At 45.3% G+C, this 25,246-nt stretch overlaps 1 protein-coding gene across 1 annotated transcript in view; it reads right to left on the bottom strand.

Annotated features, from left to right (window-relative positions):
• Positions 1-18,438, bottom strand: part of TRMT61A (tRNA methyltransferase 61A) — a 33,828-nt gene extending 15,390 nt beyond the window's left edge. Inside the window, 2 exon segments of the mRNA XM_043516659.1 lie at positions 14,151-14,515; positions 18,286-18,438. Coding sequence (XP_043372594.1) covers positions 14,151-14,481 — 331 coding nt within the window. The 5' untranslated portion in view covers positions 14,482-14,515; positions 18,286-18,438.
• Between the last annotated feature and the right edge of the window lie 6,808 nt (positions 18,439-25,246).

Raw genomic sequence — 25,246 nt, 5'->3', positions numbered from 1 at the left:
TGCTCTGACTTCAGTCAGAGTTCAGGGCACTCAACACCACACAGAATAGGGCCCTTCACAAATTAGCACCCCCCACCTCTTCACAGCATTCAGCATCTGTCCACAGGGTACTCAAACACTACCCAATCTGCAGTATCTTCAGAATGCAGGGCATTAATTGTACGTTTCTCTGGTGTAGTGCAAGGGGAAGAAAAGGTTTTACTTCAAAAGCTTATATCCTCCTCCTCAGCTCCTGATCTGTAACAGTTACATTCCTTGATAGTTTCCTCCTCTCTTGTCCCCTCAATTTGTTCTTCAATTTCTTCCTGAGTCCTCTAATCAGCAACTGAGGAGTTTCAGAGTAGCAGCCGTGTTAGTCTGTATTCGCAAAAAGAAAAAGAGTACTTGTGGCACCTTAGAGACTAACAAATTTATTTGAGCATAAGCTTTCATGAGCTATCCGATGAAGTGAGCTGTAGCTCACAAACGCTTATGCTCAAATAAATTTCTTAGTCTCTAAGGTGCCACAAGTACTCCTTTTCTTTTTTACAATAAATGCCGGGAACAGGAGAATTATTATTCATTATTTTGAACACCCAAAAGCATGCTATGGACTTCACAGAAATAATTCAAGCCACAGTTCCTGTCCTAAAAAGCTTACTGTCCAAAGTCAGGCACGACACATGCAGTGGGGATAATACAGAAACAAAAAGGGAGTGAAAGAGAGAGAGGTTACAATAATACCGTCTCAGGGTTACTTCAGTAAGGTAAACACGCATCTCAGAGAGTTCCTTTACAGAAGAATAGCTCTCCCCCCCACTCTCTCTTCTCTCATGGAGGACACAACTGATGTGGGTTTTTAGGAAGGAAGATGAATGAGGAAGGGTTATTGCTTGAACAGGTTTAGAAAGTGCAATCCCATGCATAGGGTCATACGTAGGGCCTTACCAAATTCATGGTCCATTTTGGTCAATTTCACAGTCATAGGATTTTTAAATAGTAAATTTCATGATTTCAGCTACTTAAATCTGAAATTTCACCGTGTTGTAATTGTAGGGGTCCTGACCAAAAAGGAGTTGTGAGGGATATCACAAGGTAATGGGGTGGGGGTGTGGTAGTGCTACCCTTACTTCTGCGCTGCTGCTGGTGGTGGCACTGCTTTGAGAGCTAGGCAGGTAGAAAGCAGCGGCTGCCGGCTGGGAGCCCAGCTCTGAAGGCAGAGCCGCCGCCAGCAGTAACAAAGTAGTAAGGATGGCATGGTGTGGTATTGCCACCCTTACTTCTGCTCTGCTGCCTTCAGAGCTGGACCGTTGGTCAGGGGCCACCACTCTCCAGCAACTGAGTTCTGAAGGCAGAGCAGAAGGGCAATCCCCCTGCAACTCCCTTTTGAGTCAGAATCCCCAGTTTGAGAAACACTGGTCTCCCCCGTGAAATCTGTATAGTATAGGGTAAAAGCACAAAAAAGACCAGATTTCACAGAGGGAGACCAGATTTCATGATCCATGACCCGTTTTTCATGGCCCTGAATTTGGTAGGGCCCTAGTCATACGGGAAGGAAGTGGGAGAAAGTGCTGAAGGTGGTATCAAGGCTGGCGTCACGAGCAGAAGGGATGGGGAACGGGAAGACTGAGGTTTCCTTTTTAGAGACAAGAAAGTCAGATTCCCACAGGAAGTAATCTTCTGCCAAAATGGAAATGTTTGGCCAGTTCTTAAGCTATACAGTAATATCCCTCTTGGACTATAGTACTGTCAACGGGGTAGTTTCATTAACTACAGTTGTAAAACACTTTGGCGGTCAAGGGACTTTCCTAAAACCCACCACTGTCAATGCAAAGATTCCCTTGACTTCAGTGGGCTTTCAGTGGTTAGACCTACTTGTACATCAGCAGAGTACCACATTCTCCCATGTTTTGACAGATGAGGCCAGGCTTACACAGCAGACCTTTTTAAACAGAGATCAGCTTCTCACTTTCTTTTCAGATTCCTTTTGCTCATGCAGTAGCCAAAGGATAGATATGGCAGAAGTTGTAAGCTTAGGCTTAGTGTTAATATGTTTCCAAGTTGAATGAATCATTACAGGGCTTTGGGTCATGCTTTACCTTAGGAGTGCATTTATAATAGTTTATATATGATTAACAGATGCTATAATCATGTTATAGACATGCTCGTATGTGTTACAAGCATTCATAAGCACATTAGTAGAAGGTGTTATCGAAAGTTTTAAGCAGCCAATTGACTTGCTGGACTTTGAAACCACAAATTAATCTTGTATTAACCCTTTATTAAACTATATATAAATGTATCCTTAATATAAATGGTGACCAGAATGAATTTAAACATTTCCATAACTGATTTACAGCACCTCTAGAACAGGCTTGGGATTAGTTTGGTGTTATTCTTAGGATCTCCACAGTCAGCCAATCAAGAAACTGTACTACTCTCAATATCGAGGAATCCAAAATCTATTTTCATATGACACTAAAGGAAGATTTAACAATTTTGAATTCAGGATTTAGCCAGAGAGAAAGAGAGAGATTCCAATGGGTGTTTGGCTCAAGTGGGTTTGAGTTTGTCCTAGGACTGCTGATTGTTACATTATCATTGGTAGAGCTGGCTGGAACATTTTCAACTAAATGTCATTTCATCAAAGCTAAGATGTTTCAGAGATGTATCCGTTTTGAGGAAGTTTTCTGAAGTCCAAGACTGAATTCTGACCAGAGAGAGACCTTTATTGAAAAGCTCAGGTTTTCCATCAGAAAACAGCTGTTTTGACACAATTCCATTTTGCAAATACATTCAAAAGGTTTTCGTTTAATTCCAATGGGGAACAAATATAAAATTTTGAATCTTCAAAAGCTGCTGCAAAACAGAATTTGTCTTGAGGCAGCTCTGATCACTGAATAGAAAATAGCCCTGTCTGGGATGTTGATGTCAAGAGTAGTTTTGGAGAAAGTAGTGACATGAAAGAAGATTCAGTTCTATCCCTTAATCTAGACAGAGCCCTGGTCTACACTACGGGGTTAGGTCGAATTTAGCTGCATCAGGTCGATTTTAAATGAATGCATCTTCAGAACCAACCCCGTTCCGTCAACTTAAAGGACTCTTAAAATTGACTTCTGTACTCCTCCCCAGCGAGGGGAGTAGCGCTAAAATCGACCTTGCTGGGTCGAATTTGGGGTAGTGCAGACGCAATTTGATGGATTTGGCCTCCAGGAGCTATCCCGGAGTGCTCCAATGTGACCGCTCTGGACAGCACTTTGAACTCCGATGCACTAGCCACGTTCACAGGAAAACCCAGGGAAATACTGAATTTCATTAACTGTTTGCAAAAAGAAAAGGAGTACTTGTGGCACCTTAGAGACTAACAAATTTATTAGAGCATAAGCTTTCGTGAGCTACAGCTCACTTCATCGGATGCATCTGGTGGGAAAAAAAAATCGTAGCTCACGAAAGCTTATGCTCTAATAAATTTGTTAGTCTCTAAGGTGCCACAAGTACTCCTTTTCTTTTTGCGAATACAGACTAACACGGCTGCTACTCTGAAACCTGTCATTAACTGTTTGGTCAGCGTGGCGAGCTCGGCAGCTCAGGTGACCATGCAGTCCCCCCAGAATTGCAAATGAGCTCCAGCATGGACCGAAAGGGAGGCACTGGATCTGATTACTGTATGCAGAGAAGAATCTGTGCAGGCCGAACTCCGATCAAAAAAGAAGAAATGCTAATATATATGCCAAAATTGCACAGGGCATGATGGTGAGAGGCTACAACAGGGACACACAGCATTGCCACGTGAACGTCAAGGAGTTCAGGCAAGCCTACCAAAAGACAAAGGAGGCAAACGGTTGCTCCGGGTAAGAACCCCATACATGCCGCTTCTGTGATCAGCTGCATAGCATTCTAGGGGGCGACCCTACCACTACCCCACCACTGTCCGTGGATACCTACAAGGGGGGAGTCTCACATAACAGGAAGGAGGATTTTGTGGATGAGGAAGAAGATGATGATGAGGAGGAAAATGTGCAGCAAGGAAGCAGTGAATCCATTCTCCCCAGCAGCCAGGACCTTTTCATCACCCTGGAACCAAAACCCTCCCAAGGTGGGATTCCCGACCCTGAAGCCGGAGAAGGCAGCTCTAGTGAATGCACATTTTTAACTACAGTACAGGGTTTAAAAGCAATAGTGTTTAATGTTTGATTTGCCCTGAAGAATTGGGATGCATTTGTGGCCAGTACAGCGACTGCAAAAGTCTGTTAACGTGTCTGGAGATGAAGCGGGAATCCTCCAAGGACATCTCCATGAAGCTCTCCTGGAGGTACTCCAAAAGCCTTTGCAGAAGGTTTCTGGGGAGGGCAGCCTTATTTCGTCCTCCACGGTAGGACACTTTACCATGCCAGGCCAGTAGCAAGTAGTTTGGAATCACTGCAGCACAAAGCATGGCAGTGAATGGTTTTGGGTTTTGGTCGCATTCAAGCAACATTCGGTCTTTATCTTTCTGTGTTAGCCTCAGGAGAGTGATATCATTCATGGTCACCTGGTTGAAATAGGGAAATTTTTGTAAGGGAAGAGTAAAAGGACCCCATTCATGCTGAGTTGTTTGCGTTTGGCTAAAAGTGATCATCCCGGAGAACAGCCATGTGGCGGGGTGGAGGGAGGTGTGTGCTGCACATCTACCCAAAAACAGCAGCCCCTCCTTTTAAATGTGAAACCCAACCGGCATTGCTTGCTATGCGAAAGGATGGTGCTGCAGTTTGAAACCATTCCCACGTTATGAAGGCATAAGAAGCCAACCAATGTGATCGTTCCCCTCTATTCGACATTACTCCAGATGAGGCCTCACCGCTGTGTCCAGTTTTGGGCCCCACACTACAAGAAGGATGTGAAAAAATTGGAAAGCGTCCAGCGGACGGCAACAAAAATTATTAGGGGACTGGAACACATGACTTATGAGGAGAGACTGAGGGAACTGGGATTATCTAATCTACAGAAGAGAAGAATGAGGGGGGATCTGATAGCTGCTTTCAACTACCTGAAAGGGGGTCCCAAAGAGGATGGATCTAGACTGTTCTCAATGGTACCAGAAGACAGAACAAGAAATATGGTCTCAAGTTGCAGTGGGGGAGGTTTAGATTGGATATTAGGAAAAACTTTTTCACTAGGAGGGTGGTGAAGCTCTCGAATGCGTTACCTAGGGAGGTGGTGAAATCTCCTTCCTTAGAGGTTTTTAAGGTCAGGCTCAACAAAGCCCTGGCTGGGATGATTTAGTTGGGGATTGGTCCTGCTTTGAGCAGGGGGTTGGACCTCTTGAGGTCCCTTCCAACCCTGATATTCTATTATTCTAACTCTGCGTACCAAAAGGTTTACCATGGCTGCCTGGAAACCGAATTCTGTTGCTCAGCCATTTGTGATGTGTCACCATACAGGCAGGCGCTCAATATAAAAGGCACAATGCAACCTTGTACCTAAAGCACAGGTGTGGTCTGCTCTGAATTGCTTGAGTCACTGTGGAAGAGTCTGTCTTTTGTTCTCAGAAATGTATCGTCTTAAATTTTACTCTCCCTTTTTATCTCCCCCCAGGTGCAAATGTTTCTATGCTCCCCCTAACATCTCCGTCCCTGAGGTTATCGCAGATTAGAAGGTGAAAAAAACTGCACTTGTGATGACATGTTTTCTGAGCTCATGCAGTCCTCCTGCACTGATAGGGCACAGCTTAATACATGGAGGCATTCAGTGGCAGAGGCCAGGAAAGCATTAAGTGAGCGCGAAGAGCAGACGCAGGAAGCGATGTTGAGGCTAATGGGGGAGCAAACAGACATGATGAAGCATCTATTGGAGCTGCAGGAAAGCCAACAAGAGCGCAGACCCCCGCTGCATCCATTGTATAACCGCCTGCCCTCCTCCCCAAGTTCCATATCCTCCTCACCCAGATGCCCAAGAACGTGGAGGGGAGGGAGGTGGTGGAAGGGAGGCTCTGGGCACCCAGCCATTCCACTCCAGAGGATAGCCCAAGCAACAGAAGGCTGTCATTCAAACAGTTTTGATTTGTAGTATGGCTACAATAAGGAATGTGGCCTTGTCCCTCCCTCCTCCTGCACCCATGCCACCCAGGCTACCTTGTCAGTTATCTCACTTTTTTTAAAAATTAATAAAGAAAGAATGCATGATTTCAAAACAATAGTTACTTTATTTCCTTTGCCAGCTGTGGTTGAAGGGGGCAGGGTGGTTGGCTTACAGGGAATTAATATCAACAAAGGGGGAGGGTTTGCAGCAAGGAGAAATACACACACACAGCTGTCACACCATAGATTGGCCAGTCATGAAACTGGTTTTCGAAGCTTCCCTGATGTACAGCACACCTAGCTGTGCTCTTCTAATCGCCCTGGTGTCTCGCTGCTCAAAATCAGCCACCAGGCAATTTGCCTCAACCTCTCACCCCGCCATAAACGTCTCCCCCTTATTCTCACTGATATTATGGAGCACACAGCAAGCAGCAATAACAATGGGAACAATACCCACCTGCTGAAATGAAGAAACAGATTGACAGAGCCAGAAGAGTATCCAGAAGTTACCTACTACAGGACAGGCCCAACAAAGAAAATAACAGAACGCCACTAGCCATCACCTTCAACCCCCAACTAAAACCTCTCTAACGTATCATCAAGGATCTACAACCTATCCTGAAGGACGACCCATCACTCTCACAGATCTTGGGAGACAGGCCAGTCCTTGCTTACAGACAGCCCCCAACCTGAAGCAAATACTTACCAGCAACTACACACCACACAACAGAACCACTAACCCAGGAACCTATTCTTGCAACAAAGCCTGTTGCCAACTGTGTCCACATATCTATTCAGGGGACACCATCATGGGCCTAATCACATCAGCCACACTATAAGAGGCTTGTTCACCTGCACATCTACCAATGTGATATATGCCATCATGTGCCTGCAATGCCCCTATGCCATGTACATTGACCAAACTGGACAGTCTCTACGTAAAAGAATAAATGGACACAAATCAGACGTCAAGAATTATAACGTTCAAAAACCAGTCAGAGAACACTTCAATCTCTTTGGTCACTTGATTACAGACCTAAAAGTGGCAATTCTTCAACAAAAAAACTTCAAAAACAGACTCCAAGGAGAGAATGCTGAATTGGAATTAATTTTCAAACTGGATACAATTAACTTAGGCTTGAATAAAGACTGGGAGTGGATGGGTCATTACACAAAGTAAAACTATTTCCCGATGTTATTTTCCCCCCTCCACTCCCCACTGTTCCTCAGACGTTCTTGTCACCTGCTGGAAATGGCCCACCTTGATTATCACTACAAAAGGTCCTCCCCCCCCGATACTGCTGGTAATAGCTCACCTTACCTGATCACTGTCGTTACAGTGTGTATGGTAACACCCATTGTTTCATGTTCTGTGTATATAAATCTCCCCACTGTATTTTCCACTGAATGCATCTGATGAAGTGAGCTGTAACTCATGAAAGCTTATGGTCAAATAAATTTCTTAGTCTCTAAGGTGCCACAAGTACTCCTTTTCTTTTTAACGGGAATGTTGGTAGTGCTGAGGTCTAACCTAGTCAGCAAACATCCCCAGCAAGCTTTTAAGCGTCAAAAGGCACATTCTACCACCATTCTGCACTTGCTCAGCCTGCAGTTGAACTGCTACTTACTGCTGTCCAGGCTGCCTGTGTACTTCATGAGGCATGGGAGCAAGGGGTAGGCTGGGTCCCCAAGGATAACTATTGGCATTTCAACATCCCCAATGGTAATTTTCTGGTCTGGGAAGTAAGTCCCTTCTTGCAACTGCTCAAACAGCCAGGAGTTCCTAAAGATGCGAGCGTCATGCATCTTTCCCAGCCATCCCACGCTGATGTCGGTGAAATGTTCCTTGTGATCCACCAGTGTTTCCAGCACCATTGAGAAGCACCCCTTGTGGTTTATGTACTGGTTGGCAAGGTGGTCTGGTGCCAAGATAGACAGAACACATATGCCTATCTCCCCACCACAGTTAGGGAATCCCATTGCAGCAAAGCCATTCAGCATGATCTGCACATTTCCCAGAGTCACTTCCCTTGATAGCAGAACGTGAGTGATTACATTGGCTACTTGGATCACAGCAGTCCCCACAGTAGACTTCCCCACTCCAAATTGATTCCCGACTGACCAGTAGCAGTCAGGCATTGCAAGCTTCCACAAGCAAGCCATTGCTACTTGCTTCTCAACCATTAGGGCAGCTCTCATATTGGTATTCCTGCACTTCAGGGTGGGGGAAAGCAACTCACAAAGTTCAAGGAAAGTGGCCTTACGCATGTGAAAGTTTCGCAGCCACTGTGAATCATCCCATACCTGCAACACTATGTGGTCTCACCAATCTGTGCTTGTTTGCTAGGCTCAGAATCAGTGTTCCACTGTATCAACCAGCCCCATTGCTGCCTTGATGTCCCAATCGCCACAGCCCGTGCTTTCAGGAACATCTGTGTCCATGTCCTCATCACAATTGTCCTCGTGCTAGCTCTCTTAGCTCAGTTCTGTATATACTTCAGGATAATGTGTGAGGTGTTTACAATGCTCACAACAGCAACGGTGAGCTGAGCGGGCTCCATGCTTGCCATGGTATGGTGTCTGCATGGGTAACCGAGGGAAAAAAGTGCAAAACGATTGTCTGCCATTGCTTTCACGGAGGGAGGGGCGACTGACGACATGTACCCCAAACCACCCTTGACAATGTTTCTGCCCCATCAGGCATCGGGAGTTTAACCCAGAATTCCAATGGGCAGCAGAGACTGCGGGAAGTGTGGGATAGCTACCCACAGTGCACTGCTCCAGAAGTCGATGCTCAAATAAATTTGTTAGTCTCTAAGGTGCCACAAGTACTCCTTTTTTAAATAAATTCACTTATTTCAAGGAGTAACCAAATGAATCCGGAGCAATGCTTTTTCTTTTATTAACAGTCAACCAATGCTTCAGGCACTGCAGGCCACAGGTATAGTAGTTTGTTGTTATTAGAATGGTCAAAATGGAAAAAATTTGGGGAGAAAAGGTGGGGTTGTTGAAGTTATAGCGGAAACTGATGAGGAATGTAGGTCGTCTATTCAGAGGATGAAAATATGATTGATGTACTTCAGGTATATAATTGATTTCATAGTGCATTTGTCCAGAAATTCTTCCTCAAGGTGGCCCAAGAATAGGTTGGCATATTGGGAAGCCATCTTAGTACTCATAGCTGTTCCCATGGTTTGGATAAAAGTTTAAAATTGTTATGGGTGAGGATGAAACAGATGCAGTGACACAGTTATTGTGAGGGATGTTGATGTATAGGGAGGTGACATCCATGGTGGCAAGGATGGTGTTCTGAGGGTGGTTGGTTAATATTGAGGAGTTTATGGAGGAAGTCGGTTATGTCCTGGAGGAAGCTGGTCCCTTGGGTGATGAGTGGCATAAGGATGGTTTCTGTGAGTCCTGATATTCATTCAGTAAGAGTGCCATGGCCAGACACGATGGGTCTGTCTGGATCTCTTGTTTGTGTATCTGAGAAAGCATGTAGAAGGTTCTTGGTGTGGGATCATGGGTGATGAGGTTGTAGAGTTTCTCCTGGAGTTGTCTGGGAAGGATTTGAGGATATCCTTAAATTCCTGGGTGAACTGTTGTGTGGAATCTTCGAATTCTTCATAATAAGTGGAGTCAGAGCGGTTGGCTGACCTCATTGATGTAGTCATCATGGCTGAGAACTACAATGACCCTCTTTGTCTGCTGATTTGATCTGTGACCCACTAACCCCCAGTTTATTGTTAACGGCCCACAGCATCTTGAATAGTCTTTTAGAATGTGTGTTAACTACTTACTAAACAATCTATTCCACCTTGTATTTAGCTGTGACATTGAGAGTACCTTTCCCTAGCCTGAGGAAGAGCTCAGAGACATACTTTCCAGCTATACATTCACGAACAGAAGTTGGTCCAGTAAGAGATTTAAAAATTTTATTACAGCTAATGTTAAAAAAATTATATAATACATAGTTTGGAAAAAGAGTGTCTGTACATCTGGGTATCGTGCTTAGATTATCCACAAATACAAAGTTAGTTTTTTAAAGTCATATGATACATAGAGTACATAATCAGCAATAACTCAAATTTAGGTGAATAGATTTAACAATACAGTTTAGGTATTAGAATCTGAATACTTGGGTACATCACTCATGAAAAGTTGAACTGAGATTTGGTTGTGGAAAGCAAAATATACCAGCGAGTGGAGATTGTCCCTCACTAATCACGAATTAGGTTGGTTGTCCATTTAGAAAATACAGTCCATGAGGAAAATATTTGTTATTTTCCTGATTGCGCTTCTCATTGGCACTCTAGCTCACCCCTCCTGGTATTGTCGATGGCCGTTGATGTGTTCTATGTAGATGTCTCTCGGCCACCTGATGGCATCAGACACCATGAGTTGCCGCATCAGTCGAGCATAGCGTTGACTGATTCCGCATTCTCTCAGCACTCACTCATTACTGGGGTCCTATGCGCCTAAGGCTCCGACAATCAGTATGTGTGTCTGGACCTGGCAACTCTTAGCTCTCAAAGTTTCGGCCAGAGGGGGGTATTTCTCTATCTTTTGAGCTCGGGCATCACGGAAGGCCGGGGTCCAGTTCTCGAAGGGCACTGCGATGTCCACCATGATGATCTTCTTCCGGTCCTTGTTGGTGATGACGATGTTCGGTCGCAGTTGGCTGTCGGTTCCGGGGATGGTGGAGTTTACAGCAACCTTCTCCATGGGTGGCGGGATGGCTCTGGGCAGGCGATCTTGGATGGCGTTGTGTCACAGGTGCCAAACTCTGGAATGGGGCTTGCAGCTACACAGGACGTGGGGTAGTGTCTCGTTGGCATAGCAACACTTATTGCATTGCTTGTCCCGATTCCCATGGCAGACGGCTCCGTTCAGTGAGACGCAGTTGAGCCAGGCCCTAAGGATGAACCTCCAGTCGGCAAATCGGGTGAAGCTGCCCCCAAGGAGAAAGTCATTGCTGGCATCCCACTTGCACATCACCTCAAATGCCTTGCCCTGATCCAGCTTTCGTTTCAGGTATTCCACGTATTGGCAGTGGATGGCATCCTTCAGGGTCCTCTCCACATGGTTCTAGCTCTTGGAGTGATGATAGTGTGATCTGTATTCTTCACCCATGGCACCAGTACTCCCAGCTCCTGGTGTTCCTTGCACCACATCCAGTGGCAGCTGATACGCTTCTCTAGTCATTGTAGCATTACAGGCATGAGTCCAGAGTGAAGCAAAGTCTCCCCTATCTCTTCTAAACTCACCTTCCAGTGAGCCACTCAGGTAGTGGTGACATCTTGGTTGGAGGGGGTTCTGGCAATTTGCTTCTTGACGGCACCTGCAGAGCACTCTCCACGATGTTCCTCACCATGGTGTCCGGGCACGTCAAAAGGCGGAAGTGATCATGGCAACATTGCACAGATCACCCATTCGAGAGACGTTAGCGCCACCCTGCCTGTGCAAGATATACACCAGTTAATTGCTGGTCCTCTGGGGGAGAAACATGCACTTCTTCACCAGCTGCCAGATGGTGTTGTCTGCTTTGTTCAGAGGTACCTTCGCCATGGTAGATCCCCTTAGGATGAATGAGATACGGGGGATCAGGAAGGTGTTCAAGGCGTTGATCTTCTGCCACGGTGCCACGGTGCCAGTAGGGAGGAGGCGATCCTGGCCACATCTTGTAGGATCTCCGCAATAGTATCCTCAGCTGTCTGCTGGACGTAGAAACTCGTGGGTATGCCGAGATGTTGGTACACTTGCCTGTCCTCGAGGAAGATCATGGGTTCACTCTGGATCTGAAAAGACGTCGCCTGGACTGAATCCCTTCTACTGCCATTGATATGCAGGGATGCAAACTTCCTGCCACTGAAGTGGAATCCCATCCAGTTGGCAACCTTGCTGGTGATGTCTAGCATTTGTTGGAGACTCTCGGGGTTGTTTGCAATCAGGACCAGATCGTCTGCCTAGGCCAGGATATTCATTCTGTTGTCGTATAGATTGAAACCACCTAGACCTCTGGAGATCTCTCGAATGAGCGGCTCTATGGCTAAGTTGAAAACGATGGAGCTCAGGGGGCAGCCTTGCTTCATGCCGCTACGGATAGGAATTTTGGGCATCTCTTCTTCCATGCAGCGGATAGTGGTGGTGCAGCCTTCACACAGTTCCCGGACCAGTTGGAGAAAGTTTTCAGGCATACACCTGAACTCTCACAGCGTGGCAAAAATGTGCTGATGGGGCATCGACCCAAAAGCATTAGCCAGGACAAACCATGCTGTGGCACATTGCCTCTGTGCCCTCCTGGCCATGTGGATGCCTCACCCACCTTGTCTCTCTAATATCCTGGGACCAACACATCTACAACAACTCTGCAATTCCAGCCCTAAGACTACCATTGTACAAACTAGAATCTGGACTTGTGGGGTTCAGAGTTTCTGCAGTATCAAGGGCTTCTGCAATAGTGCCTTATGCATCTGGAAATACCAGTTTCCAGTATTCAGGGGTTAAATATATACATCACATTCCTTGACCCACAAATTTGAAACAGAATGACAGATGAAATTTTAGTTGCGTGTGAAAACCAGCAGAAAACCAGCCAATTATTATGCAAGACTGGGAATGGGAAACCTTAACCAAAAATACAGCATAACAACATTGTTCGCTCCTTTTATGCATCTGCTCTTGAGAGTCAAGGGACAAGCAGGTTTACAAAATGATTCAATGGAGGCAGACAGAATAAATCCCTCAAAAAGAAAGGCAGCTATATACATTAATAAAAATTATATATTTCCCCTACAGTACAAGAAAGTAATCAAGTGGCAGGAAATTATTATGTAGCTCTAATAATGCTACCTTCAGTAAAAAAAAAAATATTAAAGCTTCATAAAATATATTTAACCAATATGATAATGAACATTTAGTATAAAATTTACAACTCCCCTTTTGCATCGCAAGCAACAGCCTAGCATTTATAATGTTTAAAGCACACTTTATAAGCTAAACAAAACACACCACTAATCCATTCAAAGGGTTAAAATCATCTGTATGAAAAGCAGTGGAACATAGGGCACAGATCACCACTGGACATTCAAACCACCCATTGTACATTCCATTGCAGCTGACCTTTGTGTGCTGTTTCAGTACTGCATATAGCACATACATAGTGTAAGAAAGGCCAAATATGTGGATTATGTGGCCTGGTGAACGTTCCCATTTTATCCCACATATTACCCGTTTAACCCATACCATTTTGTTTTCTTTTTCAACCTGTATAAGTTCTACCAAAGCTTAAGTTATTTTAGAAGAATGTAGGATTTATATCTGAGGTTTGTCAGATAAGCTGTTCTGTAGACAACTCCCCCCACACCTAATACTATTTAAACAAACTGAACTATTTCATCTGAAACTGGCACATTCCCAAAGACCAACTCATAATTTTAAGAGGAACCCCTCCAAAAAACACTAATTCACCCCCCAAAGGGAAAAAAAGTATAAAATTATTTATTTTAACTCACTAACCCTGTTATACACATTTCTGCACATGGTTCCTGCCATACTGAGCCAATGTCACACAAGTGTCTTTTCAGTACAGAAAAACAGAGCATTTGCTAACATTCATAAATGAAGTAGAATTATTCAAGGCCAGGAAGACTCTAGCAGCAACGGAACAGTTCTATATCTATCTATTTCTATATAAAGTTTAAAACAAAGTCTGTTGCTAGTTAAAGTGTTGTTGAGAACTGCTAGGTTAAGGGGTCCGCGGCCTCCTGGGGGGCCACGAGCAGGTTTCCGGGGGTCCACCAGACAGGGTAGGCATTAGATTCACTGGGGCTCAGGGTAAAAAGCCAAAATCCAGCCACCCCAAGCTCTGCCATCCGGGACTGAAGGTGAAGCCTGAGCAGCTTAGCTTTGCGGGGCACCCTGTCGCATGGGGCTCTGGGCAATTGCCCTGCTTGCTACCCCCTAATGCTGGCCCTGCCTTTTATATGCAGAAAAACAGCTATTATGGGACAGGTGGGCTGTGGAGTTTTTATAGCATGTTAGGGGGGCCTCAGAAAGAAAAAGGTTGAGAACCACTGAGTTAATATACTAAAATCCCTTATTAAAAACTATTACCTGATTCACACACTATGGATCCTGGCTTCAATTCCAGCATCATGGTGATTAAAGAGATGTCAGTTGAATAAAGAATTTGTGTTCTGTGGGGAAGATTCATAGTCCACAACTCTGGGGTTGGATGAAGAATAAACACCCAGCCTCCTTTACTGCAGGTCACCTTTGAGCCATACCTTTTGCCTATGAGATCACTGGAATGTCTAATGACCCCGTACTTCGTCTGAGTTTTACTGCCATGTTGGACTTTCACAGGAAACATCGATTCATGGCCTAAGAACACAATAGCTGTGTCTCCATCTTTTATTGTATCTCCATAGTCAACAAAACTCATTGTGATAATCTTCTAGTCGGCTGGATATTTTCACCTAAAGGAGAAGAAACATACAAGAGAGTTTTATACCTTTAGACCATGATGGAGTTTTATATGGAATTATGAATGATAAAAGCAAGAATATGTCATAGAATATCAGAGTTGGAAGGGACCTCAGGAGGTCATCTAGTCCAACCCCCTGCTCAAAGCAGGACCAAGCCCCAATTTTTGCCCCAGATCCCTAAATGGCCCCCTCAAGGATTGAATTCACAACCCTGGGTTTAGCAGGCTGATGCTCAAACCACTGAGCTATCCCATAATAAGCTATCCCATAGCTCAGTGGTTTGAGCATCAGCCTGCTAAACCCAGGGTTGTGAATTCAATCCTTGAGGGGGCCATTTAGGGATCTGGGGCAAAAATTGGGGCTTGGTCCTGCTTTGAGCAGGGGGTTGGACTAGATGACCTCCTGAGGTCCCTGATATTCTATGAGTCATGTTCTATATCTAAAGCTTGAAAAAACTATACACAAGATGGCTACTAAACTTAATGCAGTTCTGGAAACATTTAGAAATGTAACAAAAGACACTGGACTAACCCTTGGCCCACAAAAAGCTCTCATTGACTTCAACGTGACCAATATTAGTCCCATTGTACACTGAACTGCATTTATAATTTTAAACAAGTTTAAGCAAACAAATTCTTTCTTCAGCTTGTTCCACATTGTTACAGAGCTAGCTACAAGGAAATATGAACTGTAGCCGTCTATTAAACCCCACTGCACAAGTTCTCAAGCATGCCTGTTAAGCAGTGACTTTTGTTCTCTCTCTTTGGTGATTTATGACTTAAGACAACAAACACTCTATCCAGAGCAAGAGCCACCCCTACAACTGGGCAAGCTTTGCTTTTGACACCATGGATAGAAGTTAATGTGAAAATTTCTACTCAATTGGTTTCAAATTCTGGTTCATGAAAGCTTCAACATAACCAAAGGTTGGCCCATGTTCAATTTAAAAAAAAAAAGAGGCTAAATGGAGTGAGGGATTCCCCTGGCATGAAGATTTCAGGTCAGGTCATCCAAGAGCCTTAATGTGATCCCTTTAAACAATTAACCATTTACAAATATGTATCTTTAAACAGGTTTCAGAGTAGCAGCCGTGTTAGTCTGTATTCGCAAAAAGAAAAGGAGTACTTGTGGCACCTTAGAGACTAACAAATTTATTAGAGCATAAGCTTTCGTGAGCTACAGCTCACTTCATCGGATGCATTTGGTGGAAAAAACAGAGGAGAGATTTATATACACACACACAGAGAACATGAAACAATGGGTTTATCATACACACTGTAAGGAGAGTGATCACTTAAGATAAGCCATCACCAACAGCAGGGGGGGGAGGAGGAAAACCTTTCATGGTGACAAGCAGGTAGGCTAATTCCAGCAGTTAACAAGAATATCAGAGGAACAGTGGGGGGTGGGGTGGGAGGGAGAAATACCATGGGGAAATAGTTTTACTTTGTGTAATGACTCATCCATTCCCAGTCTCTATTCAAGCCTAAGTTAATTGTATCTAGTTTGCAAATTAATTCCAATTCAGCAGTCTCTCGTTGGAGTCTGTTTTTGAAGCTTTTTTGTTGAAGTATAGCCACTCTTAGGTCTGTGATCGAGTGACCAGAGAGATTGAAGTGTTCTCCAACTGGTTTTTGAATGTTATAATTCTTGACGTCTGATTTGTGTCCATTCATTCTTTTACGTAGAGACTGTCCAGTTTGGCCAATGTACATGGCAGAGGGACATTGCTGGCACATGATGGCATACATCACATTGGTAGATGCGCAGGTGAACGAGCCTCTGATAGCGTGGCTGATGTGATTAGGCCCTATGATGGTATCCCCTGAATAGATATGTGGACAGAGTTGGCAACGGGCTTTGTTGCAAGGATAGGTTCCAATCTCTCTGGTCACTCGATCACAGACCTAAGAGTGGCTATACTTCAACAAAAAAGCTTCAAAAACAGACTCCAAGGAGAGACTGCTGAATTGGAATTAATTTGCAAACTAGATACAATTAACTTAGGCTTGAATAGAGACTGGGAATGGATGAGTCATTACACAAAGTAAAACTATTTCCCCAGGGTATTTCTCCCTCCCACCCCACCCCCCACTGTTCCTCTGATATTCTTGTTAACTGCTGGAATTAGCCTACCTGCTTGTCACCATGAAAGGTTTTCCTCCTTCCCCCCCCTGCTGTTGGTGATGGCTTATCTTAAGTGATCACTCTCCTTACAGTGTGTATGATAAACCCATTGTTTCATGTTCTCTGTGTGTGTGTGTATCTAAATCTCTCCTCTGTTTTTTCCACCAAATGCATCCGATGAAGTGAGCTGTAGCTCACGAAAGCTTATGCTCTAATAAATTTGTTAGTCTCTAAGGTGCCACAAGTACTCCTTTTCTTTTTATCTTTAAACAGTCTTCCATGAACTTAAAAGCCAGAGCAGAAGAGTAAAGCTTTGTGGGGCTGTTAACTTTCAGCTATCAAATATCAATTAATTGTGGATTTTAGCTGATGTGGTAACTTGGATATACTTTTTACCCAAGATATCAGGTTATTTACTGTTGGGTTTTGGTTTCTACCTGCAACGATAGAAGTAGTTAACTCTCAAGTTGCTGTGCATATACTGTAGCTGCAGTTTTTCTCCCATTGTATTTATTGAGTGACTAGATACTTAACTTTATAAAGCTAGAATAACTTGTGCTATGAAATGGAAAAAATATTTTATATTCCTATAAACCAAAAATAGTTCCAGCCTTCAAGAAGTTCTTTCCCAAACAGACTTTGCACCTCCAGCTGCAGACTGAGGAGAAGTAGTTGTTTACACATTACTGAAGGGTTAAATTGTGCAATATAAAATAGAGACTCCCCCTTATAAAGGCAGAAATCTGGTGCACTAACCAGGAGCAACAAAGAGAAGTAAGGCATAACATTTATGGTGCCTTGCATAGTCCCTCATCTGGGTTTGAAACACAGCATTCTTTTACAAACACTCCTATAAAATATGTGGGCCACTAGATCCAGTATTTGGCTATCAGCTATAGCATTTATTATAATCATCCTCCGGCCTGTATGCAAAGGAAATCTTTGACTCCTGAACAGAGCCCTAGAGGAAGAACTGCTTTATCTACTTACTTTTTATAGGTTTCAGAGTAGCAACCGTGTTAGTCTGTATTCGCAAAAAGAAAAGGAGGACTTGTGGCACCTTAGAGACTAACAAATTTATTAGAGCATAAGCTTTCGTGAGCTACAGCTCACTTCATCGGATGCATCGAATGTAGCTCACGAAAGCTTATGCTCGAATAGATTTGTTAGTCTCTAAGGTGCCACAAGTCCTCCTTTTCTTTTTACTTTTTATAAATACAGTAACTCAGCTGCTAGAATCTAGAGGCAAATTAGCTAAGTGCCTTTTTGAAAACCTAATGGCTGCTTTAAGGCCACTTTAGAGTTAGTTAACTTGATTCTCTTTTTACTAGCCTTAGAATTAGAAGCACAAATAAAGGAGGCGGGAAGGGACGGCAGGACGATGCTGCAGGGATTAGAAAGCAGCAGCATCAACCTGTAAAGGGCCCCAGCTAGGGAGGACACCCCCGTGACATGCTTCAGGGCAGCTCGGGTCAAGCAGGGGGACACAGGGCCCTGAGCTGGACTCACAGTCTCCCAGCCCCTTCCTTCCCCCCACGGCCCAGGCGCCCGAGTCTCCCAGCCGAGGCCACTGGGTGCCTGTGGGTAACACAACACCCACCTCCCCCAGCCGCCGCCACACCCGGTGCCTTTACCTGCCCGGGCTTCCCCCTCCGGGCGGGGACATTAAAGGAGCCACCGGACCCGGCTGGGCTCCCGCACGTGGTGCTCAAACCCCCGCTCCCTCCTTCCGCCCTGGTCGCAAGCTGCTGACGCTCCGCTTCCCTCCCTCCCTCCCTCCTGAGCCCTCTGCGCCGGAGCGCGCTGGCGCCTGCCCGCCCAGCAGCCCCGCCTGGAGCAGAGCCCGTGCGGGGAGCCCGGCCCCCCTGCCACCTCCCCGGCAACGCCGCGATTCCGTACCCCGCTCCCGGCACGTGGAGAGCCCAGCCCCCGGGAGCAGCCCGAGGGCCCCCCCCCAGCTCCTGGCTGGGACGGGGCAGACTCCCCCCCCCCCCTTTCTGGATTCCCTGTAAGGCGCATTTTTAAAGCTCTCTTATCAGCCGGTGGGCTTGTCTCGGGGAGGATCAGTCCTCAGCAGGGCTTAAATCGTGGGCGGGCTGAGCCCCGGCACTTCTAGGCTTAGCCGTTCCTGGCCCCCTCCCCCCGCACCGCTGGGTTTGCCGTGTAAGTTCTGAAAGTAAAAGAAAATTGCATGAGCCCTGGTACCGCTTTCATTACCAATTAAGCCCTGGTCCTGGGAGTCTCGCTCACATCGGAGCCTGAGCTGTCCTTGCAGGGGTCTCTCCCTTATGCACCCCGCCCCCTACACCAAGAGCCACAGGGAGGTGGCCTAAGAACTCACCCGAGTTGGCTGCGTGTTCAGATCTAATCTACCCGCTCTTGCTCAACTGCAGGAAGAGGGAACGGGCTCATTCTGGATTCCTTGAAAGGGTGTATTTAATAGTATCTCCCTGTGCTGATGAAGGACTTTGCATTGTGTTTCAATGAGACTTTAGAGGGCATTGAATGCAAGAACGCTGAAGTAGTCTGGGTCCAAAATGTAGTGGCTGTATTAAAAGGACAGATTTTACTAAACTTATTAGTAATATAATTTTTTCCTGAAATAAAAAAAAAAAATCAACAGGTTTTTGCAACATTTTGCTAGTGCATGAAAGTGAATTTGCCTAGTTTGTTTTCATTCTGGTTGGCCCATGAAATGCAACAGGACCCTGATCCCACACTGAGCTCTGTGCAAGCAGCTTCCTGCACCCACACAGACCCTCAGTGACTTATTCTTTCAATATTAATAATGATACTTACCTCCTTTGTAAAATGCTTTTCTATGGAGCCCATTATAAGAGTTAAGGATTGTTATTATTACCAATAGTCTGAGCTGGTAATAATAACTTGAAGACATTTTTTTTTAAATACACAATTTTTGTCTTGATGGTGTTTTTTAAGAGTAAGGATGCACTTAGTACAGCACTAGCACAATCTTAAACTTTATGGATGAAATCCTCAGCCCACTGAAGTCATTCGAGTTTTGCTATTGACTTCAATGGGGTCAAGATTTCATGCTAACTATTCAGGAAAATAGGCAGAATTCAGAAATAAGTTCTCTAGAATACATGGCTGTTATACAAAGGATCTAATTCTGGGAAAGAGCTGAAGACAACTAGCCATTACATAGGCTATAGGGAAAAAAGACATTAATTCAGGAGAAATAGAATCAGTGTTCTAAAGACCAAGAGTGATAAACTCTCACCATCACCTAAATTGCATGTTAAAGGTTTAAGTAGTGTGTAGACCAGTGGTCTCCAAACTGTGGGGCATGCCCCACAGTGGAGCATGGAAGAATATTTGGGGAGGGCACAGCAGGACCCAGGCCGGTCCCCATTAGGGCAGGGAGGGAGTGCCACCTAGCCTCACTCTGTCCTCATTCCGCTCCCGCCCTGCCTTCAGCTGCAGCTCTGGCCATAGCCTTGTCTCCTGGCCCCAATCACAGCACACAGGCCCCAGCCGTGGCCCCACTCCCAGCCCTGGCTCCTGACCCCAGCTACGCTCCGGACCTGGCCCATGGCTCTGGCCCTGCTCCCAGCCATGCCTTCTGACTGTGGTTCTTCTCGGGGGCATGGACAAGTTTCATTATGGATAAAGGGGGGCATGATGGAAAAAGTTTGAAGATCACTGGTGTAGACCTATACATGGGCCTGTGGCAATAGGAAATTTCTCTGTAGAGAGGAAAGAGTAGAAGAATACTTCATTTTCTGTTTGCAAAGGAGCCCCGGAGACCTTGGATGGGAAGGGTACACACAAATAGAAAGCACTTGAGCCATCTTGGGGTATGTGTACACTACGAAATTAGGTCCATTTTATACAGGTCGATTTTTAGAAATCGATTTTATACAGTCGATTGTGAATGTTGCCACTAAGCACATTAAGTTGGGGGAGTGTGTCCTCAATACCGTGGCTAGCATCGACTTACAGAGCGATGCACTGTGGGTAGCTATCCCACAGTTCCCGCAGTCTCTGCTGCCCATTGGAATTCTGGGTTAAGCTCCTGATGGGGCAAAAACATTGTTGAGGGTGGTTTGGGGTACATGTCGTCAGTCGTCCCTTCCTCCATGAAAGCAACGGCAGACAATCGTTTCGCGCCTTTTTCCCTGGGTTACCCATGCAGATGCCATACCACGGCAAGTATGGAGCCCGCTCAGCTCACCGCTGCTGCTGTGAGCATTGTAAACACCTCGCACATTATCCTGGAGAATGTGCAGAACCAGGCTAAGAGAGCTGGCACAAGGACGATTGTGATGAGGACATGGACACAGATGTTCCTGAAAGCATGGGCTGTGGCAATTGGGACATCATGGTGGCAGTGGGACTGGTTAATAGAGTGGAACGTCAATTCTGGGCCCAGCAAACAAGCACAGACTGGTGGGACCACATAGTGTTGCAGGTATGGGATGATTCACAGAGGCTGCGAAACTTTCGCATGTGTAAGACCACTTTCCTTGAATTTTGTGAGTTGCTTTCCCCCACCCTGAAGTGCAGGAATACCAAGATGAGAGCTGCCCTGACAGTTGAGAAGCGAGCGGCAATAGCCCTGTGGAAACTTGCAATGCCTGACTGCTACCGGTCAGTTCGGAATCAATTTGGAGTGGGCAAGTCTACTGTGGGGACTGCTGTGATCCAAGTAGCCAATGCAATCACTCATGTTCTACTATCAAGGGTAGTGACTCTGGGAAATGTGCAGGTCATAGTGGATGGCTTTGCTGCAATGGGGTTCCCTAACTGTGGTGGGGAGATAGACGGAACGCATATCCCTATCTTGGCACCGGACCACCTTGCCAACCAGTACATAAACCACAAGGGGTACTTCTCAGTGGTGCTGCAAGCACTGGTGGATCACAAGGGACGTTTCACCAACATCAGCGTGGGATGGCCGGGAAAGGTGCATGATGCTCGCATCTTTAGGAACTCCTGGCTGTTCGAGCAGTTGCAAGAAGGGACTTACTTTCCAGACCAGAAAATTACCATTGGGGATGTTGAAATGCCAATAGTTATCCTTGGGGACCCAGCCTACCCCTTGCTCCCATGGTTCATGAAGTCGTACACAGGCAGTCTGGACAGTAGTAAGGAGCAGTTCAACTATAGGCTGAGCAAGTGCAGAACGGTGGTAGAATGTGCCTTTGGACGTTTAAAAGACGCTGGTGCTGTTTGCTGACTAGGTTAGACCTCAGCGCAACCAACATTCCCATTGATATTGCTGCTTGCTGTGTGCTCCATAATATCTGTGAGAGTAAGGGGGAGACGTTTATGGCAGTGTGGGAGGTTGAGGTAAATCACCTGGTGGCCAATTTTGAGCAGCCAGACACCAGGGCTATTAGAAGAGCACAGCTAGGTGTGCTGCACATCAGGGGGGCTTTGAAAATCAGTTTCATGACTGGCCAGGCTACGGTGTGACAGCTGTGTGTGTTTCTTCTTGCTGCAAATCCTCCCCCTTTGTTGATTTTAATTCCCTGTAAGCCAACCACCCTCCCTTCAATCACAACTGGCAAAGGAAATAAAGTAACTATTGTTTTGAAACCATGCATTCTTTCTTTATTAATTAAAAAAAAGTGAGATAACTGACAAGGTAGTCTGGGTGCGGTGGGGTGCGGGAGGAGGGAAGGACAAGGCCACATTCCTTATTGTAGCCACACTACAAATCAAAACTGTTTGAATGACAGCCTTCTGTTGCTTGGGCCATCTCTGGAGTGGAGTGGCCTGGTGCCCAGACCCTTCCCCCCCACCCTGCGTTTTTGGGCATCTGGGTGAGGAGGATATGGAACTTGGGGAGGAGGGCAGGCGGTTATACAATGGATGCAGCGGGGGTCTGTGCTCTTGTTGGCTTTCCTGCAGTTCCAACAGACACTTCATCATGTCCATTTGCTCCCCCATTAGCCTCAACATCACCTCCTGCCTCTGCTCTTCGCGCTCACTTAATGCTTTCCTGGCCTTTGCCACTGAATGCCTCCATGCATTAAGCTGTGCCCTATCAGTGCGGGAGGACAGCATGAGCTCGGAAAACATGTCATTGCGAGTGCGTTTTTTTCGCCTTCTAATCTGTGATAACCTGAGGGATGGAGATGATGGGGGAGTATAGAAACATTTGTACCTGGGGGCAGATAAAAAGGGAGAGTAAAATTTAAGATGATACATTTCTGAGAACAAAAGGGAGACTCTTCCACAGTGACTCAAGCAATTCACAGCAGACACACTGTGCTTTATGTAACAAGGTCACTTTTTGCCTTTTATATTGAGCGCCTCCTGGTAGGGTGACACATCACAAATGGCTGGGCAACAGAATTCTGTTTCCAGGCAGCCATGGGAAGCCTTTTGCAGGTGTTCACAGATAGTGGTGAAGTAGTGGTAGGGTTCCTGCCTAGAATGCCATGCAGCTGATCATAGAAGTGGCATGTAATGGGCTCTGACCTGGAGCAACCGTTTGCCTCCTTTGTCTTTTGGTAGGCTTGCCTGAACTCCTTGACTTTCATGCGGCACTCTTGTGTGTCCCTGTTATAGCCTCTTTCCACCATGCCCTGTGCGATTTTGGCATATATATTAGCATTTCTTCTTTTTAATCGGAGTTTGGCCTGCACACTTCTCCGCATACAGCAATCAGATCCAGTGTCTCCCTTTCGGTCCATGCGGGAGCTCGTTTGTGATTCTGGGGGGGACTGCATGGTCACCTGTGCCTCTGAGCTCGCCACGCTGACCAAACAGGAAATGAAATTCAAAATTTCCTGGGGCTTTTTCTATGTACCTGGCTAGTGCATTGGAGTTCAAAGTCCTGTCCAGAGCGGTCACATTGGAGCACTCTAGGATAGCTTCCGAAAGCCAATACGTCGAATTGAATCTGCACTACCCCAAATTCGACCCAACAAGGTCAATTTTAGTGCTACTCCCCTCGCCAGAGAGGAGTACAGAAGTCGATTTTAAGAGCCCTTTAAGTCGACAGAACAGGGTTCGTTGTGTAGATGCATTCATTTTAAATTCGACCTAACGTGGCTAAATTCGACCTAACCCCGTAGTGTAGACAAGGGCTTGGATTTGTAGATTCTTGTCTATGCTGACAAGGCAGATAATTCTATACTTTTTTCTTCATTAGCTAATGATTTATAATACACAATAGTTAAGGCAAAAAATCTTTTAGGTATCTAATGCAATAACATTTTGAAGCAATGAGCAGAGAATTGGACATTAAGTAAAAGGATCAAGGACTGCAGGTGGACCTGAAAACTAATGAAATCATGATCAGTGCAAACTTGGATGGAAGCTCTGTCTATGGGAAAGAATTGATGAACCTCCATCCTTTTCCCTTTTAAATCAATGGGATTTACCATTGCCTTCAGCAGGAGCAGTTGTCTGGTTTACCTCTTGAGCCAACTATGCCTGTTCAAATACAACTGTTTTTTAACCGGTTTGTTACACCCTCCTCTGACCAGGACATAACAAATGCAGTTTCTTAGATTTCTTAGATTGTGTTACCCCAGATATCCTGCAGCCTTTCTGCCTTACAACCATATGGCTGTGTGTCTGCACCTACCACATTGCCTAACTATTTTGGAGTAATGGCATTCTGGGAAAAGGTGGTTGTTCAAAGAATTGATCCAGCAGGGGAATTGACAGTCCCCAGCTACCTTTAACTTCAATGAGAGCTGTTAATGCTCAGCAACTCACAGGAGGTGCTCAGCCCTTTGCATGAATGGGCCTAAGATGACAAAACATTTGAAACAAATTGCCAATAAACATGCCAAATGTGATATTCAGGCAGGTATATTTAATGGTTAAGATAAATGTATCCTCCATTTGTGTGGGAAGAGAAGTTAAGTTAAACAAATGCAGCAACAGCCAAATCCTTCCAGTATATTGATCCACATGCTTTCTGGCTTGTTTTCAAAGTACTGTTTTATGGCAATTTATAACCCAGCTTGCCAGCTCAGGAATTGGACACAAAACTGTTGGGGGTGGTAGTTCACCATCTATTGCTGTCTCCTCTGTTCTGGATGTTCTTCTGAATGCTCAAGGAAATGTTTACCTTGTAATTCTCCAGACTCATCTCAGGTTTACCTGGGTCATTTCAGAAGATGTGTTCACTAAGTAACATGTATATTCTTTTGCACTCATATACAGACAACATTTACAATTAAGCCACTTGGGAAGTTAACTGCGTGGCCTGTGTCCGACTTCCCTTAAATTCTCGACCATCTAAAGCTCAACATGGAAATCTCTGGGATCATTACCCCACATCTTCATTTTGGGCTGCATTGCTGCAACCTACTGTATAAATCAGCAAGCATCAGGACATTAATTACTCCATTATATAAGGCAATATAATGCTGCCATTATTGCAGCTGGATAAGCAAATACGGGCTTACCTGAAAAAAATATTGTTTTTCAGCAGATGAACTAGATATAATGGTCAGTCACTATCTGTTGACACATTAACTTTAGTCTACTGAACAACACTTACAATTAAGCCACTGGGGAAATCTGGGGGGGTTGGGGGGTTGATGTAACAGAAAGACTATGGATCCAATTTAGGCAAAACTCTCAGCAAATCTCAAAATTCTA

The sequence above is a fragment of the Dermochelys coriacea genome, chromosome 6 (assembly GCF_009764565.3).
Source record: "Dermochelys coriacea isolate rDerCor1 chromosome 6, rDerCor1.pri.v4, whole genome shotgun sequence".
In the NCBI taxonomy this organism is placed as follows: Eukaryota; Metazoa; Chordata; order Testudines; family Dermochelyidae; genus Dermochelys; species Dermochelys coriacea.
Note: the sequence above shows the minus strand (reverse complement) of the source record. Positions and strands in the feature narration are given on the sequence as shown.